The sequence below is a fragment of the Theobroma cacao genome, chromosome 4 (genome assembly GCF_053813885.1).
Source record: "Theobroma cacao isolate CCN51 chromosome 4, ASM5381388v1, whole genome shotgun sequence".
In the NCBI taxonomy this organism is placed as follows: domain Eukaryota; kingdom Viridiplantae; phylum Streptophyta; class Magnoliopsida; order Malvales; family Malvaceae; genus Theobroma; species Theobroma cacao.
The window spans coordinates 25,094,359-25,114,960 of NC_142642.1; the positions used below are offsets into that span (position 1 = coordinate 25,094,359).

Genomic DNA, 20,602 nt, shown 5'->3' on the forward strand with positions numbered 1-20,602 from the left:
ATGCTTGACAGGTTTTATGGTGGTTCACGATTTTGTTTTGTCTTGGATTAGGATGTTTGTTGGGGATTTTGATTTTTTTTATGGGATTTTAAATTAAAATTGTTCCAGGAATATTTTGTAAAGGGAGTATATTTTGTTTTTACATAAGGGGAGTGAGCAAGGCCCTCCCGATAGGGATTTATTTTGTCTTGCTTTGGAGGGTTATGGAGTTTTGTAACCTATCTTTTATGAAATGCACAATTTCATGGCTTAGCAAAAAAAAAATACGTATTTTAGATTCTTTAGTTTATTGGTTTATTCATAGAATCCCAAAGTTAAAGAATTGAAATTGATTATACTGGTTTTTAAGTATTACAAGACTGATTTTTAAACATTACATGACTTAATCATTGCGTAACTGGCTTTTAGGTATTACGTGATTGGTTTTAGGCATTGCGTGACTGATTTTTAAGTAATGCCTGAGTCATACAATACTTGACTAACTAGTTACGCAATGTCTTACTAACAAGTCACGTAATGCCTTACTAACAAGTCACGTAATGCCTATCAACTAGTCACTCAATGCCTTATCAAAAACTAGTCACACAATACCTAAAGTCAGTCACGCAATGCCTATCAACCAGTCACACAATACCTTATTAGAAATTAGTCACGCAATGCCTTATCAAAAACTAGTCACGTAATGCCTAAAAAATAGTCACGTAATTCCCAAAAATCACCAAAACTACTGAATTCCATTTAACAAGATTAACAACTTCAAACGATACACCATATTCTATTTAACAACATAATTAACGAATATGAATGCTTAAAATGTTCAAAAGTTTTTCTTCATATATCAAAAATTACTCTAAAATACTCAAAACGCTCACAGGTTTTCTTCGTGTATCAAAAACTACTCCAAAATGCTCAAAATGCTTAAACGTTTTTCTTTCTGGTAAGGAATACTCTGGTGATGAATAGTCTGATGAGGAAAGCTCAAAAAAATGAGTCAGTTTGAGGTGCAGATCTAAACATATTTGACCCGTTAATAGGTTTCGGGTTGAGATGCGAAGTCAAATAAATGGGTTGATTTCATTAAGGGTAATTTTGTCCAAATTTTAATTCTCTTGGCTAAAAACAGTTAAAATTATGAGGAAATCTATTGTCAGAAACACGTTATGCATAGGGCCCATTTGAAAAAAGAACTCAATTTAAATCCATGAATCAAAACTTGAGAAATACATTATTCTAATCTTAAGGTTACAACATAAACATCGTGTTATAACATTGAACTAGAAAATAAGGAAATAGCTTCAAGACCATTATTTATGTCACTTTTTTTAAAGTTTTATTTGCCCTTATTTAAAGTGTGTAAAAAGTTACCGACGTATAAATCTTAAAAATACAATGAAACCAAGTGATTGAGTATATTTTGTACTGATGAAATCAATTCACTAAACACTCAGTAAAGTATGACAAGATTATCAAACTCCTTTGCAACAAAACACTATAGAAGCAATCTAAGAAGAATTTGAAAATAGTGGAGAGAATTATTGTAAATTGTTTCTTTTTTGTCTTTTTTCATACATCTTAAAAAACTAGAGAGTCCTATTTATAGACAAAAATAGGTCTTATCAACATATACATCTGTTTGTTTCCAATAAACACAATTGTCTATTTTTTAATAAATATAATTGTTTGTTTTCCAGCATAATTATATGAACAAACTTACTTATTTGAACAAATATAACTCTTAAACAATCATAATTGTTCAAAGAACTTTCTTCCTTTCATTCTTCCATTATTATTGTCGAAAATATTCAACACATTAAAACTTAATCACCTTTTTCACGATATAACATTAAAATAAACAACTAATAAAGTTTGAATTTAAAACCATTTATAAGAGATAAATGATCTTATATTAATCGAATTAATCTACTCATTGATCCTATTTAGTTTATTACACTTACATAAAGAAGAAATTTTTGTGTAAAATGGCTATTGTAGTTGAGAATATTGTGCATTGTTTCTAGAAAGTTTCTATATTTCATAATTTGTGAATCCTTTATTTATTTACAAGGTAAACTCCATATAAACCCCTTGTGGTATGACATTTTCTCACATAATATCTTAAGTTTCATTTTTTCTCACATAAAGGCTTGTGTTTTACTATTATTCCCATGAGGGATAATAATGTTAAATTTTTAATTAAATTTTTATTAAAAAAACAATACGACCCTTAGATTTAAAAGTCTTATTTCTCTCTTTGAAAAATACTATATTTTAAACAGTTAATTTTAAAACTTTTGCATTATAATAAATTTCATTGGTTGGCTATTTGGCAACATCCAAGCAAATGGGTTTCACTTTGGTTAAGATAATTTCAATTGTAATTTGGATAAACTTTGATTCATGCCTATATCAAAACAATTCAATTATAAATAAAAAGAACATTCAAAATTAAGAAATTAACTATATATTTTGAAAAGAAACTGTTGGAGTAAAAGCTTAAACTATAATGGATTCTAGAAGAGGTAAATTGGAAATAATTGAAACTTTTGCAAATTTGACTTTGAGAATTGGAAATGAGTTTTAAACTAAGTTTCAAGTATTAACCTGTGCTAAAACTCCTCAAAGATTAAGATTTGACAAAACAAAACTTAAGTGCTTGAAAACTGGAGTAGTTCTTGAACCGTAAGTTCTTTGGTAGTAGGTGGTGAGGAACAAGAAAAGGTGGAGAAAGCGACGGAGTAAGACAACTGGGGAGGGCTAAGTAAAAAGAATGTTTGAAAGAGTATTGAGAGAACTTTGAGGATAATCTCTATTGAGTTTTTGATAATTTTTGATTACTTCTCAACTTTTTAGGTTCTCATATTTATACTGAACAGAAGCATTTTCTTGGGAGCAGTTAGGGGAAAACGTTCAATCGTGAGAGAACGTGCTTGTCATGAAAGAGCATGTTTAAAGAATGTCTTATAAGATATTGAGAGAATAACCATGTAGTTGGATGGTGGGCGTAAGTTTGGGGTAGTGGAGTAGTAACGTATGATAGTGCACCAATACTTTTAAGGAAGAAAGAATAAAGAATAGTTTGCAAAATTATGCATTTATTATTATTTTGTTGTTGTTGTTAAGCGTTATGTGCTTAGGAATGTCTTTGAGTGTTTTTACGCTTGGAACGTCACCTTGGAATGCTCAAGCATTTTCATGCTTAAAAACACCTCTAAGTGTTTTTGTGCTTGAAACATCCCTAAAACACTTAGTGTAGTTTTGCCCCATACATGAAAATTTTATTCTTGAAAATAAAAATTTCATATATAATTGAAATATTGAGATTAATGACAAACCTTGAGTTCTAAGATTGTTTTTCTTAGTTAGGCAAATAAGACAAGCTTATTTGAGAATGTCTCACACTTGGGAACATTCTTGGGTGTTTCACATTTGGAACGTCTTTGGGCGTTTTGCATTTGGAAGGAAGAATCATCATTCACATAATAATCATCATTCAATTTTGAAGGCAATCTAACTCAGCATTGGTTCCCTTTTCTCATAGCTGTGACTATAGGTGGTTTGTTAGAGGCCTACACAACGTAACTTGATTACGCTTTTATACCACTGATCTTCTATGGCTTCTCTTGTTTGTAAATGCTCATCTCAAACTTACAAAAATATAAGTATACAAAGATAGTTACAAAGAAATTCTTCCCCATGTGCCTCCCTTTAGTATTTTCTTTTTCTTTTGGGTGTATATTCTAACCACTTTTTATAGAATCCAAAAGTGCTTGTTGTACACCATACGATTTGTAGTTTCAGAATAATCTAGAATTAGGTTTAAGATTACTTTATGTAATTTATCAACATCATACATTATCGATGTAATCATTCCAAAATTTTTTCCATCATTAATACTAGTATGCATCTTTAGCTAATCAAAAGATATTACATATAATGACATGCAAAACTTTGAAAGACTGAGAATAATCACCTTTTTAGTGAAGATTGTTTATGTATTAATATTTCATGCTTTTAAATCAATAGGAAATTTTAAATTCAAGTTTGATATACACAAGTAAGATAATTATTATTAAAAAGATTTGCTAAGAAAATTAAAAGTGTTAGATTCCTATTAGAAAACAATTCCCCAAAGTCTATAAATAGGAGAGAATAGTTTTGTAGAAATGTACAATCAACTTTTGAGATTGTTCCCTATGGTTTCTTAAGTATGTACCTTTTTCAACAAATTTTTTTATTTGTTGTAATGCAGCTTTCATAAGGAAGAAAGGAAAGAACTTTTTTTATTATTATTGTCGTTAGCTTTTCCTAGAGAAAATTTTTTTATATGTTTAATGATTTATTATATATATATATTTTTATTTGTTTTGTTTGGCATAAAGATAGAAATAAACAAACAAACATGGGGCACAGATAAGAACAAATAAATAAACATGGAATATTCTTGTAATTTTGAAAGACGTAATAGTGCATAAGTAGGAATAATAATGCATGAATACTTATCTAATTGTCACTATTGTTCGTGTTTGAAGGAATTTTGTTGCCTCATCTTATGGGCAAGACTCGTTTGCCCAGAAGTTCAATATAGTGAGCCTGATAGAGCTGCTTTAGGAAAAAAAAAAAGAAAACTGCTACAACTTCTCTTTCTTAAATTTTACGAGTAGGGAGAACCGGTGAATTACCTCCTATACCTAAAAATTGAGATAATGTTGTCATCGGGAAAAGAAGAAAGGATTGCTTCTGGGAAGTAATGCATGCAAAACAAGTGGATAGGCATCCATGTGCATCTGTTGGCTATCATTCGGATTAGGGGTGTGCAAACGGTTATTTCAATTAGTTCAGTTTTAGATGTCTACTAACCGAACTAACTGAACTCATATTTAATAATAACTGAAACTAAACCGAACTATACAAATAACCGAATTAATCGAAACCGAACAAATTTGGTTAGTTTGGTTCAGTTTCCAAAAATCGAACTTGACAAATTTTTTATTTTTTTGTTTGTATATATTTATTTATGCTATATTTTTTTAATAAATCAATACTATAAAAATATTAAAAATGATAGTAAAAAATTATAATAAATAAGATGGATACTCATATAATTAAAGAGAAACTAAAGAGGAAAAGATATTAGGTTTAAGATTTATTTTTTATGCAAAAGTCCCATAATACCCTTACTTAAGTTTGGTTAGTTTGGTTAGTTCGGGTAGAAATTTTTCTAACTGAAACCAACCGAATTTGAACTATCCTAACCGAACTATCCAAAAAATCAAGCTAACCAAACTGAAAAAATCGAACTCATTTCGGTTCAGTTCGATTGTTCGATTCGATTTACATTTGCTCACCCCTAATTATGATTATATTTGTAACGAAGTCACTCCAGATGAAAGGTGTTCCATCCCAAGAGCGTCAATATTGAAGTTCAAATTTGAACATGGTGAATTTTCACTTTTTGTCACTAAATTTGGATCTAACTCACTATGGGTCCAAAGTTGGGATGAATGGGTAGAAAAAGTCTTAAAAAATTTCACATATTCAATTGTTCTTAACAATGCTGGAGTCCTTGATGCTGTAAGAGTCACCATTAAACTTTGTATTCGTAAGGAGATCAGAATTGAAATATAATGCGTTATTCTTGCAAGATGGAGCACTTTTTCAGATACTATAGTTACTGTTTGGGGAGTGCTTATTTTTACCCTTAAAGATGTGCATTTTTTTAGAACTTCCTTGTGCTGGACAAGGTAACTTTTGTTCCACCATACTTTTTAAGGAAAAGAAGAATGTCAAGAAATTCTTTGTAGACTTGTTTAAGAGCCAAGTTAAAGCTTCAAAAGTGACACGTTTCTCCAACTGGGTAGGACTTTTTTATAAGAAGTTCAATATTAAAGCTGAAAGTAGTCCTCTTAGGCATCTATATCACACTCATGAGTTAGTGGCTTTGCTGATCATGTGGTTGGATCGATATGTCCTCCTAGGTTGACTAGATGATGGAATCTTTTATTCAGTTATTCCTTATGTAATCAAAATTGCTAAAGGTATGAACTTTCCTCTTGCTGCACTATATCTAGGATCCCTATATAGGAGGTAAGACTTATATCACTTTAAAATTGTTAAATTAGTTGGCCACTACAGAGTCTTGACTTATGTGGATGTATCATTCATTCAGATGTGTTTGTGGGAGAGATTCTGTAGTTGTGCCCCCATTTTTAACGTGTATCAGCCTTTTGTGTCTTCCTCTACAAGTAAAGCTTTAAAGGACAATTATAGGGCTTGGGTGTGGCATGACTAGACTTCCAAAGATAACATTTTTAAGCTATTGAATAAGGCAGATCAATTTACTATAAAGCCTTATGTGTGATCGAATAATGGTTTTGGTGATATAACTATTTATTAAGATAGGCAACCATTTGAGAAAGGAAAACTGAGCTTGCGCGAATTGAACTTCTAAGTGTGGATTCAATCTTCTTAATTGCCTTCCATGATTGAGACGACTAGTTTAGGTGCTGATAGGGATTCATTGTCTTTCGAAGTATACTTTCCTTATAAAATGACGTGCCAAATTGTATATGATTGACTTGCTTTACCTAGACCTCATTTTCTTGAAAACTTCTCTTCTTGTACTTCCTTATTTCTTATTGTGTGCTCAATCATAATGTGGATAAGTTCAAAAATTATGTTGTCCCAACCCTTGACAGAATAGATGCCTACATTGTTGGTTGGTATGCTTATTGGGGAGACTATTTTCAAGAATAGACCTCGTTTATTATACCTGATCCTAAGGTGCAATTACATTATCCTTCCATTAGTAGTAATAACGTGTCGCTTTGCTTGATTTGCTTTAAGAGGAACAAAACTTCTCGTCAGGTAAGCTTGTTTCTTACTCTTTTTATCTCTCATTTCATTACATTCTTACCTTGATATTGAACTCGCTTTTTCTTTTTCTTAGAGATAGTCAACTCTAAGTGCATAAGTGTAGGGACAAGATATCTTAGAGTCTAAGAACGAAGAAGAATAATGTGATCACACGAATGATTATGAGTCCAATGATGAGTCAGTTAAGGAGAGGCTTCCCAAACATGAACATTTGAGTTTAGGAGGAGGAGTCGATGGTAATGTTATACAATAAGGTTTGATAGATATGATTGATTTTCTACCTTTTACTATGCAAAATGTTGGTGGTGATGATGTGAATGCCACTACTGGAATTGATTAGAGTGTTCTTGGGACCGTTTCAAGTAATATGAATTTTTTATTTTGGCTTTGGAACGCTTCTGTATAACAGTGCAAATACCATTTTTGGGGGTACTCAAAGCATTCAAAACAACTTTGGAATTGGTGATACTCTTGATGTTACTTGCAACATTTCCTCTTTTAGAGGTGTTCCGAATGCTACTCGCAATACTTATTCTTTTGGGGTGTTTCGAATACTACTTGCAATGCTTCTTCTTTTGGTGGTGTTCTAAATTCTACTTGTAATTCTTCTTCTTCTATTGGGGATGTTCTGAATACTACTTACAATTCTTTTTCTCCTTCTGAGGGTGTTTTGTATAGTACCTATGGAGCTTTTTCTTCTCTTAAAGGCACTCGATCATTTGGCTCATTAGTTGGTGTATGATCCCCCTACCTAGAAAGCAGGATTTGAATCCCCTTCCCCCAATTAAAAAAAAAGAAAACTAAAACGTTATTTATTTAAGTATTGTTTACACCCATTTTACTACTCATCATGTGTCATCTTTTTTTTAGTGATAAAATGTAGAGATGATGCTTTTGACACTCATTTAAAAGACTTTCATGGCATTCTAGTCTTGCCACAAGAATTGCAGCTTTTAGAGAATATAAAGCAGAAGGTGAATATTGACCTTTTAAAGGCAAAATCATGAACAAAGCTATTGTGGATACATTAGGCAGTGCCTTAGAGATTGCTTCCTCCCATGTGTAGACATTTTTTTTCTAAAAATTGTAAAAGATGGTGGATTTCTCGGAAGATGTCCTTAACTCTAGTTGCCGAATTAAATGTCTTGACGCTTGCAAAGGCAAGGCCAAATACATTATGACAAGGATTGACAAACCTAGCATAGAAGCTGAGATAAAAAAGCTTGATACAAGGAAGATGGAATTGCAAAAAAGATTAAAAAGCTTTTCCAATTTTGAGAATGATAGATTCTCTTTTGTTTGTAGTCTAACTTTCGCTTTATTGTTAGACTAGGAGGCAGAAGACATGCAAGGTGTAAACAAACAATGTCCAAAAAATATTTTTGTGTCAGCAGCTGAGGAAGCTGTGGCATGTCCCTCTCTCAATGAAAATTACCAACGAGGCCCATCGAATAGTGATTCGGGCATGAAGGAAAAGACATTGGCAGCAGCTGCAGAAAGTGACGGGATGGTGGGGCATAAAGTAATAAATGATGATGCAGATAAAATTTAAAAAAATTACTCTCTTGAATCACCCACACACCCGAGCTTTCCCATGCATGGGCAAATGGGTACTGCAGCGACAGAAAGAGAAATGACAGGGACTAGAGGGGTAGAGTCAACCTTAAACGCAACAGGAGGTCGGCCTGACACTCAGTTTTCTCCCAACAAGCAAGGCAAGCAGACTAAAAAAAATAAAAATAAAAATAGAGGCACGGGTGGAAGGAATATGGGATTGACAACACTGGCTGAAAATGATGGGACGTTGAGGCAAAAATCAATGCTAGAGGACAAAGGAGAAAGCTCAAAAAATAATTCTATTAAGCTCCCAACACGAGCAGCAACATCACAACATGGGGACGGGCATCAATCAGAGCATGTGGGTGCAGGTAAGGATTCAAAAAATTATTTGTCTAAACCTCCAACGTAGGGAGCGTCTTTTATACATGGGGAAGGCCAATTGAGGATAGAGAGTGGGCTTGGGGGTCAAAATGAATCAATGGACATGATGAAAGGAAGTGGAGAACACAGCCCAATAACTGAACAAAGTGTAAGTCAAACCAAGATTTTAGCTGACAATAATCGGGTGGCCTTAACAGTGGAATGCTCACGTGAAAGAATGAAATACTATGCTGAAAATCCTCCTAACTTAGAGTCTGCCTCAGGTAAGTGCATGTATAACAAAGAGCTAAGTGATGTTCCTTTTATTCCCACTGTCTCTGAAACAAATTTTGTAGAAATAGAGGTCCATCCTCGGGTACGACGTAGGAGACATTCCGACATTGAAATTTCAATCGATAAAATATTCAGTTTAACCTTAGATAAAGCTGTGGATATCAGGGAAAATGATGAGGCCTCGGATGAAGATTCCATCTCAGTAAACTTTGCAGCTAGTTGGGAACGCGAGAGGTATTTCTAGTTCTCTAATCCAAAGAAGAATCAGGAAATTACAGCTCTTGCAAAAATAAAATCTTAATAATTTCGAAACCCATGGTAGATGCTTCTACTTTTTAATAGAAGAAAATTAGTTTTAGGGTTGTGTAATATGGAAGTGTTTCACTTTTATGACAGTAGTGAAAAATATGATCATAAAATGAAACATTCCACTCTAGGTACTTTTCTTATTTCTAGTACTCATGTAACCAGAGAGGGTCGGTTTATGTCCCCCTCTTTTGCACTTTTTATTTCGTTATTAATAAAAATTAATAGGGTAGTTGGGCTCTGCGTGAATTTCCAACATTAAAAAAAATAAAAAAATAAAGCGAAAGTTGACTCTAAAAAGTCATTCATAGAAAAGGTAGATAGTAGATAGCATTCTTATACATGATACTTTTTAATGTATTGAAATTTGACTAGTGCTACAACATTATTGGTTTTTGGATTAACTAGTTTATAATATCCATTTTCGTTCACCTCATGAACAATGTATGGTCCTTCACACTTTGGACTAAACTTAGCTATTAATGTTCCTTTACTAATATGTTTTGCTACACGAAGTCCTAAGTCACCCACTTCAAAGCTTTTTTTCCTTACCAACTTGTTATACGCTCTACTCAATCTTTTCTAATATGTGAAGAAGTTCTTCTTAGCTATATCCCTTTTTTTCCTTCAATGTTTCTAATTCCATCATTTGTAAAGTATCATTATGCATTTCAGCATCCAAGGCCAATCTAGTTGATGGGACTAGGATTTCTGCTGACGAAATAGCTTTTGTCTTGTACGCTAAAGAAAAAGAAGTAGCGTTGGTAGGTCCTCATTTTGAAGTTCTACATGCCCATAGTGCCACTAAAATTGCATCATTCCAAATCATGATGTACCATTCTACTTACCATATTGAGTAGAGTCTTGTTGGTGGCTTCGACTTGTCCATTCCCTATAGGGTAATAAGGGGTTGACTTCACATGGTCAACATCATAAAGAGCTTAGAGTTCCCTTATGCTAGACTAATAATGGAGTACCATTGTTTGATGTTCTATATATGATGTTCTCTTTAATGAAGTTGGCCACAGCTGGTCTAGTTGCATTCTTCAAGGGAACAACCTTTACCCATTTGGTGAAGCATTCTGTTGCTGTAAGTATCCATATATGTCCTCTAAAATGAGGATTGATAAGCCAAACCAAGTTGAACACCCAAGTGTGTAAAGGCCAAGGTGTTATGAAGCTATGGAGTACTACAGTTGAAGCATGTATGGCATTTCCATGGACTTGACATTCATGGCATTTCCTTATGTAATTGATTGCACTTTCTTCCATGGTAGGCCAATAGTATCCAAGATCCAACAACTTCTAATAAAGCTTTCCCCCCCTTCATACTCTCCACTACTTCCGCCATGAACTTATTCTAATATAGGATTTACATCAGTTGGAGAAACACATTTTAGTGGATGTCCCGTAAATGACACTCGGAACAATTCATTCCTTTTAAGGCAAAGGCATTGACCTCTTCCTTGTAATTCTTTTGTGTCTTTAAAATTTGTTAGAAGAACTCCATTTTGAAAGAATTTGATGTAAGGTCTACGCCAATCGCCCACACTTTCTACAAAATGACATTCACACACATTTGGAAGTTCTGAACACTTGGGATAAGACTGTTGAAATTGAAGCACATCTTTGGACATAGTCGACCAAAAATACCCTACTTTCTAGGGTAACTGATGCAAAGGTAGTCCTTCCTCTCCACACCACTATCTATGCATTATTTTTAGTTTTTCTTTTGCTTATGCTTGGAAATGCATCCAGCTAATACTTTATTGCTTCCCTTGTGGTACAACACACCATGGATGAGAGTGAAGTGCTTCAATTGTGAGATAGAGGTAAAGTTGGATTGAGCAGGTCTCTTATTATAGGTGTATGCTAGTCCTCTTCTCATAAATGAGAGGTTGTAAAAGCTCACTGGATAGACATGAGAGCCTTCTCTTCAATACTAAAATAGTACTTTGATCTTCCTCCTACATCTATATCTTGGAAGCTAGAGTAACAAGTGTGTCTACATGTCTATTTGTCGATATCTTGAACTATGTTCGCATTTCACCTTTTGGAATTTTTGTTAAAGTGACTAGACAATAGTTATATATAATGCAAGCATAGGCTTTTTAAGAAAAACTCACCATTTATCTACTTTACAATGAAATTGGAGTTTCCATGGATGCATAAGTTATTGACTTTGACCATAGTGGTGTGGGAGTTAGATCTAAGTGGATTGATGTGATTGTGTAAAGCATGGATTTCAAAACTTTTGTTTTTTATAAAGGAAGCAAGCAATTCAATTACACAAGTGGAAACACACATTATTTTTATTGTAAGTAACATAATCACATCCTAAAAATAAGAATCTATTAAGTAAGAAAAAAACATACCTTTCTATTTAGATTCTTATTTTTGGACACTACCATACCAGCAGTTGATTTCTTGACCAAACAAGTTTACCACTTACTTTTTAAGAATGCTTTCAATATGAACCTTGAGTGGACAAGGTGTGGAATGCTAGACTATAAGATGACAATTGATTTTGTCTATCTTTTTTTCCTAAAAATTAATGGCTATTATTTTTTCAAGAAATTCAACCAAAAATGGGAGAAAGGAAAAGAGATACAGTAAAGTTAAGAGGATGAGGGAAGTGACGGCATGATTTCTTATCTAAATTAAGACAAACATGTTTTCTTATCTAAATTAAGATATAACATGTTTTCTTGTCTAAATTAAGACAAACATGTTAAAGCTGTTATTTTTATACACAATTTAATTAATTAAATAAAACATGCATTCCAACTTAAACAAGTTGAATTCTATAAAGCTAAGTGGGAAATCTATTTGGACATAGATAGTCCATACTCCAATAAACTTAGAATTATTCATAATCTCATTAAAAATAATTCAAGCTTATTAACCATAAAATCACTTCACCATAGATTCATGGTTGCACTATTGGATTAATTATAATTACAAGAAATAATTCAATACTTGATATTAATTATTAGTTATCCGATTGCAAACCTTATATTGTGAACCCTTATAACCATCCAATGACAAAAGGTGAATTTACCGTTTTACCTTTTATGTCAATTTTATCCCCTAGTCTTAAATTTCATCCAATTAGTGATTCAATACCTTAGATCTAATCTTTTGAGTAACCAAATGTGATGAGTAGCTAATTCATTAATCCACTGAGCTCAGATTAATCACCAATCTTTCTGAAATCACTAGAAGTAATGTTAATGCTATGAACTCTTTTTTTTGGATATATGTTCTCAAATGTTTATCTCGATTATAATCCCAACATACAAAGTCTAGATCAACATTTTATGATGATCATGCTCATGGCATATCTAAGATTATAAGGAGATAAAACATGAGTCCACTATTTATCAAGATTTTGGTTCTACTATAAGCAAATTCATAAGTGTGAGATCACAGTTTGAGTAACGATTAAACTTAAATTTAATTCTCACATGATTCCAGTTTATGTTATAGTGTCATTACTTAAAGACAATCATTTCGATGATTTGAGACTCATTTTTCCTTTGAAATGAATCACATTCGTTTCGTTGGAAGTAATCTTGACACTATAACCTTAATACAATAAAGTGACCAGCTTTATTATATGGTTGTGAATAATTTTTAAATTCAATTAAAATACATGTCCCTTATGTATGACTCTTCATACAAATGTATTTTAATATCTTAATAGAATCATGGTATCTTAATAACTAGATAATGAATGCTTACTTAAAACAAACTCTTCATCTTATTATCAAAATGTACTTTAATTACAACTAAATTAAATAAAATTAAACATGAGAATATACTTGCTTTTCAAGGCACCATATTCTTAAAATTCCTAACAAGTGGCCGTCTACAACCTTAGAATCAATGCTTCTACAACCCTAGAATCAATGCTTCCTACTCTGCTTGGTTGTTGGTGTAACAAAAATCTAGCTTAAAGGCAAAAGAAATAGGATCTTCTTTGGTGGGTATGTTCACCTTGTCCACCTCCTCTGAGTGAGCTTGATTGTTGTGAGAATTAGAGGATGACTCATTTTCTAAGTGAGCTTTCTTTGGGAGAATTAAAACTATCCTAACACCTCCACCAAACATAGTGAAGAACCATCAAAATAAAATCCTATTCTCTTTCTTCTGTGCTAACAAAGCATACTTTATGGAGCTCTTTTAGGATACAATTAGGAATTACCTCTTCAAATTGAAATGGGAAATGCACCAACAAATTTGAGAGAGCTTGAGACTTGATCACCTTAGGTTGCATTATCAGAATATCAAATTCTCCAAGTATGAGAAACCACCTTGTATTCTTCCAAATAGGGTTGGTTGAGAAAGTAAGAATTTGATAGGATCTGATTTGGTTACTACTTGAAGTTTGTGAGCCAAGAAGTAATGGTGAAGCTTTTGAGTTACGTACAACAATACAAGACAATACTTCTCCATCAGTGGGTAATTTAATTCACTTCGATGCAAACATCTACTTAGGTAATGCATAGGTCATTTTTGCCCATCCACTTCTTGAACAAATAGAACACCAATTGAGTGTAGAGCTGAAGTGAAATATAGCATCATCGGTTCCCCTTAGATTGGTATAGTCCTTGTCTTGAAAGAAGTAATAATACATTTGAATTTCTTATAGGCTTCTTGTTGTTGTTTACCCCATAAAAATGGGACTTTTTTCTTAATAAGAGCTTTAAAAGGCATAATGATCTCCCTTAGAGCTAAAATGAACATCTAAATGTAAAAGACGTCCCTAATAGGATTTTTAGTTATTTCTAGTTTAATAGAGGTGGCATTGACTAAATAGCCTTTATCATTGCATAATCCATATCTATGCCTTTCCGATGAACCACAAAATCCAAAAACTTACCAATTGTTGCTTCGAAAGCACACTCTAAGGGATTCATGCACAACTTGTTTTCTCAACATCACTTGAACACCCTTCTCAAATCTCTAAGACAAAGTAGAGCTTTTTTAAACTTCACCACAATGTCATCCACGTAGTCTTCTAAGCAATCATGCATCATGTCATGGAAAATGGTTGTCATGGCATGAAGTGGCACTTGCTTTTTTTAACCCAAATGGCATAATTGTACAATAAAAGTTATTAAATGGGGTTTTGAAGGCTTTCTTCTTTATATCACCAGATGCCATCTTTCTCTGGTTATATCCACTAAACCCATCCATGAATGAGAACATTTCGTGACTTGCAGTAACATCTAAAAGAGTATCAATGTTTGGAAGAGGAAAATCATCCTTAGGACAAGCTTTATTTAGTTTCCAAAGTCTAGCACACTTGAATTACTCTTTTTTCTTCTTTATAAGAACCACGTTAGCTAGCCAAGTTGGATGATGTATCGGGTTGATGAACCCAGCTTTAAGGAGTTTGTTGATTTCCTTATTTATCTAGCTTTTGACTTCATGGAAAATACTTGTGCATGCTACTTCACTGGATTGGTTCCAAAAGGGTTGTTCAATTCATGAGTGACAAGATTCTCATCCAATTCGGGCATTTGCGCATATGTTTAGGTGAACACATCTTGGAATTCCTTTGATAACTAAACCATTGCTATTCTCTATTCCTTCGAAAGGCTCTTACTTATAAAGAGTGGCTTAGGAGTCTTTCATTTCTCAACTAAGTTGAGTTCCTCCAACTTGTTACCTTGTGGTTTTGGTTGTTTTAATCAAGTAACTTCTTACGTTCTTCCTTTGTAACAAAGCTTTGAGCATTGGTTTAAGGAGTTGTCGTGACGAGATTTCTAATGATAAAGGGATTTGTGGTATTGAGGAATAGGTCAATCATGCTCTCTCCATTCCTTCTATTTCCATTTGTGTTGTAGACCACGTTATTAGCATTTTCTTCATTATGGGTTGGCATTGGTTGAGGTTGAGAAGTTGTGGCAATTGAGGATGCAAACTGGGTGATGGTTTCTATCATTCGCTTGTTGTTTTCCTCTAACATTTGCATCATTTCTTAGGAAACTTAGAGCATTTCTTGGTTGTTAGGAGAACTCTCCATATCTTTTGACAAGAAATTTTTTAGTAACTTTTTCACTTACTGCATTAGAAGTAGCAGAGAGGAAGATTGAAACAGTCTTTGAAGCGTAAATGCGTTGGTGGTAGGTGGTGAGGAATAAAAAAGGGTGGAAAAAGCGAACAAAGTATGACGGATGAGAAAGGCTGAGTAGAAAAAATGTTTGGAAGAGTATTGAAAAAGCTATAAGGATAATCTTTGCTGAGTTTCTGATAATTTCTTATTGCCTCCCAACCTTCAAAGCTCTCATATTTATACTAGATGAGAGTGCTTTCTTAGAAGCAATTAGGAGAACATGTTAAATTATGGGAGAATGTGCTCGTCATGGAAGAGCATGTTTAAAGAATGACTTATGAGATATTGAGAGAATAACCATGTGGTTGGGTAGTAGGCGGAAGTTTTGGGTAGTGAAGTAGTGACATGCGATAGTGCGCCACGTGTACTCTTAAGGAACGAAAAAAGAAAAAGGCAAAGCACATGTACTTTAAGGGAAGGTTAAGAAGAAATCCTCTTAACTATCTCTATATCTGAGCTACCAAGTCAAGTGCTCTAAAACATCCCAAATGTGAAGATAACTCATGAACCTTACCACCTGTGTTAAGTTACTTTCACTTCCCTGTATGCAATAGCTGTTCCACGCTTATTCCTATTCTATAACATAACATATAAAATAGTTGTTCCACGCTTGTTCCTATTCTATAGCACAACACTTCAAGAAGTAATATTTATCCAAAATTGGGCATCTACAAACCTTTTCAAGCATAAGGTTTAGTTCCTCTACCTTTTCTACAATTAAGGTATAACCAATATAACTACCTTTCAAATGGTTAAGGTATAAACAACAATGATTACAATAATAAGAAAATGTAAGAACTAAGATGCTTCTTTAAGATTGGTAAGCTTGGTAGGTATAAGTATTGAATAAGCAATGAATGATGAACAGATTAGTCATGCTCAATAAATGAAGACAACAAATGCTTAAGAGAGAATAAAGGGTGATTTTAATGTTTAAAACTTTGTTCTCTTGTTTTGATTTGATTCCAGAGTCTTTTTACTTTATGAATGTGATTGGAAGTTTCAACTTAGAGTAAGAAAGCCTCTTGGAGCAATTGGAGTGCATTTAATGCAAAATATAGCCATTAGTTGCTAGAATTTCATGCCAACAGTCACATGTATCAATACTTTTACTAAGGTATCAATACTTTTTAAGTGGGTTTTTCAAATCTCGCACAGAAGTATCGATACTTCCAAGATAAAATGCTTTTTGTCTTATATCTTGGAAGTATCGATACTTTCAGATAATGTATCGATAATTTTACCTCAGCTTTAAAATTTTTGCTCTTGGGTTGAATAGTATCAATATTTATAAACATGGTATCAATACTTGTTACTTGCCAAGCATGAGGTATCGGTATATACTTTATTGAAAATATAAATACTTACAGCTTAAACTTCATTTTTTAAACTGTTTTGAACCTCTTATTTCAATAAACACTTAGCCATTTCTTTTTAATATTTCAAGGGGTTTTTAGGCTTTGTCAAACGTTGTTTAAAGATTTGAATTTGCAATTTTGATCATTCATTTTGTCATTTCAAAATTAAGATCATTTGTAAAGTTAACAAAGACTGTTAACTTATATTAAAACAACCTAAACACAAAGCGTCAATTATGATCTTCCAAACAATCGAGAGCTTTACATCCATAGGATTGTCATTTTGGATGAAAGGGTATTGGTATTAATTTTGTAAAAAGTGATGACATCAAAATTCTTAAAGATATAGAGCAGTTTTATAGTTTCCAGATCAATGAAATGCCAATGAATGTTGTGAATCTAATATAAGAATGCTTTCTAGGTGATCGGAGCGAATGATATGGTTGAGCATGATTTATGTCCTAGTGTAATTGAATTCTTTGTGTAGTTGCATTATCTATTCTGTGTGATTAGGCTGTACACTACGTGGAGGTGGATTGAAGCAAGTTAGAGGCTTTTGTGATAAGAAACACATAATAGATTAAGCATCAACTATAAAAAAAAGAACCCAACATTAAACTAAGAAATTTAAATTTAATGTATAGAATAAGAATAATAGTTTTTATTTTTCAAAAGCGACCTTAATGTATGTTAATATAATTGATATGCTTTTTAACCGTTTATCTCAATTTTTTGCAGCAAAATATAATTTAATTTTTTACTTTTTTTTACATCAAAAGTATAAAAAAGTTACAAAATAATTAAATTATTAGCAAGAAGCAAATAACAAAAACAAGACTCAACTTTATTAGCAAAATTGGTAACGAGATATATTTTATCATCCTTTTATTATGTTATGAAAATTGGTGTAATGACTGCAATATTTGTAAAATGATCATTAATTTAATTATAATACAAATGTCAAAGTTTTAAAGTTAACTGATTAAAATTAAGTAGGTTCAATCCTTTTTCTTTTTCTTTGAAGAAGAATTTGAGAATTTAAGATTCAAATGTAAAAAAAAGAAAAAGTTTTTAAATATAAGGGTCTTATGGTTTTTTGAAAATTTAACATTGTTCCTCTTTGTGGGAATAGTAGTAAAATGCAAAGTTTTATTTGTAAAAAAAAACCTCAACATGTTATGTGAGAAAATGTCATAGGTTTATTTAAGTTAATTATATTATTAACATATTGAAAAATCATTTTATTTTTACAATAATATTTTAAAATTTTAAATGTATAATTTAAACTAAAATTTAATATTAAAAAAATATTATATTATTGATATAATAAGTTCTGGAGCCGAATTGGGATATTAAAAATCCTAAAAAAGGCCTGGCTGATGAGGGGCCAAGCTTACTTGTTAGTTTCAAAATTTTGGAGGACATGTTTGAATTCTGAACTGGATATTCAAATTTGTGATATAAGGAAGTCAATGGCAAGATGGCATAAAGTTTAATAAGCTTGCCTTATTTATATTGATGATGGAAAAAAGAAGGAAACTAGTGAAAAATGGAGCACCCTTGCACCATATATAATTATGTGCCTAACAGATTTACCATTTTTCAAATACAAGGATTAAGGAGCAAAACTAATTAATTAATTTTGCTACTGATTTTATCTCTCATAGCAAACACAGTGTGCCCACATGATAAAACAGCCTAATAAATAATGAAAATTTTATGTAGTTCCTCTTTCAACTGTCGAATTCTCTATATTTATTATTTAATTAATTGCTGTTCCAATTCCAATAAGTATCGCTAAATTGTAAAATGTTACCATTTTCTTTGGCATGATTTCCTTGGAATAATCATATGACCCTTTGACTTTTATCTTCACTAAAATCACAAATTTTATTCCTGAGATAAATGAGCATAAATTACCTTTTTTATCACAAGATTATGCTAAACCTTTGTTCTCTCTTGTCGTTACACATCAATCATGTTTAATAATATAATTAATCCCATAAATTCTATCTTTCTTTGAATGGTAAAATCAATTTTTGTGGATTAATTTCCTTAACTCTTGGGATTATTTTTTTAGTATATTATTATAAAATGCTTCTTTTTTTTTTGTTAAGTAAATTATTGTCATTTAATGGCCATACAAAAACGTACCTTATGCATGGAATAATTAATAAATATGTTTTTGCCAAACTGACTTAATCCCTTTTCACATTTATAAATTAATTACATAATGAACAAGATTGAAGAAGACAGAATAGATGAAAAGAATATTTTGCTGTTCTTTCCAAAATTGTGGTGGCTGCAATGAATGCAAGGTATCATTTCTTGCATAATTTGCTGGACTAAACCAAAATCTTCCTTGGACTTAAATGGTGGAATTAAGGTCTCATAAATTTGAATTTTCCTTCCCTTTTATATCTCATATTGACCTTGTATTTATACACCAGTCCTTGGACTCAGGTTTCTACCAGGCTTTGATTTAGTTTAATCTCTCTATATCGTTTATAGCAATGGCTGTTCTTAAGTTTTTCTTCTCATTTCTCTTGTGCATGTCCTGCTTGGCTGCAGCTATGGGCAAGTGGCAAAGACATATTGATACCAATTGGCACGACGCCCATGCAACATTTTATGGTGATATGAGCGGTGGAGAAACCCTGCGTAAGTATACCGTTTCACATGTATGGATTTTGGTGCTATTATTTCCTGCATGATATATCAAATCATCCACTTTTTGATGATTTTGATCATAACACAATCGTTAAATAGTTAAGAGGTATTATACGTGATTATATATTGCAGAGGGAGCTTGCGGATATGGTGATCTCTTCGAGCAAGGGTACGGACTCGAGACAACAGCCCTTAGCACAGCTCTATTCAACAACGGACTCACCTGCGGTGCGTGTTTTGAAATCAAGTGTGTCAATAACCCTCAATGGTGTTATCCCAATGCTGGCACCATCAAAGTGACCGCAACCAATTTTTGCCCTCCTAATTACTCAAAGCCTGATGGCAACTGGTGCAATCCCCCACTAAAACACTTTGATCTCTCAATGAAAATGTTCACCAAACTAGCGCAATACAAAGCTGGAATCATCCCCGTCCAGTACCGTCGCGTCTTGTGTTCCAAGAAAGGTGGGGTTCAGTTCCAGGTCAAGGGAAACCCTTACTGGACTTTGGTGTTGTTGTACAATGTTGGAGGTGCCGGTGATGTTAAGAGTGTTAAAGTCAAGGGCTCTAGCACTGGCTGGATACAGATGAGCCGTAACTGGGGAGTGAATTGGCAGACCGGAACAAAGTTAACAGGGCAAAGCCTGTCATTCCAGGTGACTACCAGTGATGGCAAAATGTTGGAGTTTGATAACGTGGCACCGGCCAATTGGCTGTTTGATCAAATTTTTGATGGGAAAAAGAACTTCTAGGAAAAGTTTCTTGAGCTTCTTTAGAATGTAGTGCTGCCTTTCTACATGTCGTTTTGGTGCAAGTTTGTGATGCAAATGGGTCTGATTAGGCTGTGTTTGTTGTATCCCTTTGTGGAACCAAAGCAACCATTTGCATCTCTATGTTCTACATTGTTTTTATGTAAGCAAGAAATTTGATAGTGGTCAAATGATAGCGTGACTAACGTTTTCAATTATGGAGTGAGACCATTTTTGAGAATGGTTATTGATTTATTTGGCCATCATTATGAAGATTATGATTAACCTCTTCCATATCCTGCCATAAT

The 20,602-nt window shown here is 32.9% G+C and overlaps 1 protein-coding gene across 1 annotated transcript; it reads left to right on the forward strand.

Moving 5' to 3' along the window:
- Nucleotides 1–19,388: 19,388 nt before the first annotated feature.
- LOC18601628 (expansin-A23-like) lies at nucleotides 19,389–20,297 on the forward strand. Its single transcript, XM_007032645.3, has 2 exons — nucleotides 19,389–19,536; nucleotides 19,678–20,297. The coding sequence occupies exons 1-2, from the start codon at nucleotides 19,389–19,391 to the stop codon at nucleotides 20,295–20,297; spliced, it is 768 nt and encodes a 255-aa protein (XP_007032707.2).
- Nucleotides 20,298–20,602: the final 305 nt, after the last annotated feature.

What these genes read in the sequence shown, in the direction of transcription:
- LOC18601628 (XM_007032645.3), top strand. Translation starts at nt 19,389, where the DNA reads ATGGCTGTTCTTAAGTTTTTCTTCTCATTTCTCTTGTGCATGTCCTGC. An exon ending in GAGCGGTGGAGAAACCCTGC is followed by an intron (nt 19,537 to 19,677) that starts GTAAGTATACCG and finishes TATATATTGCAG; the next exon opens with AGGGAGCTTGCGGATATGGT.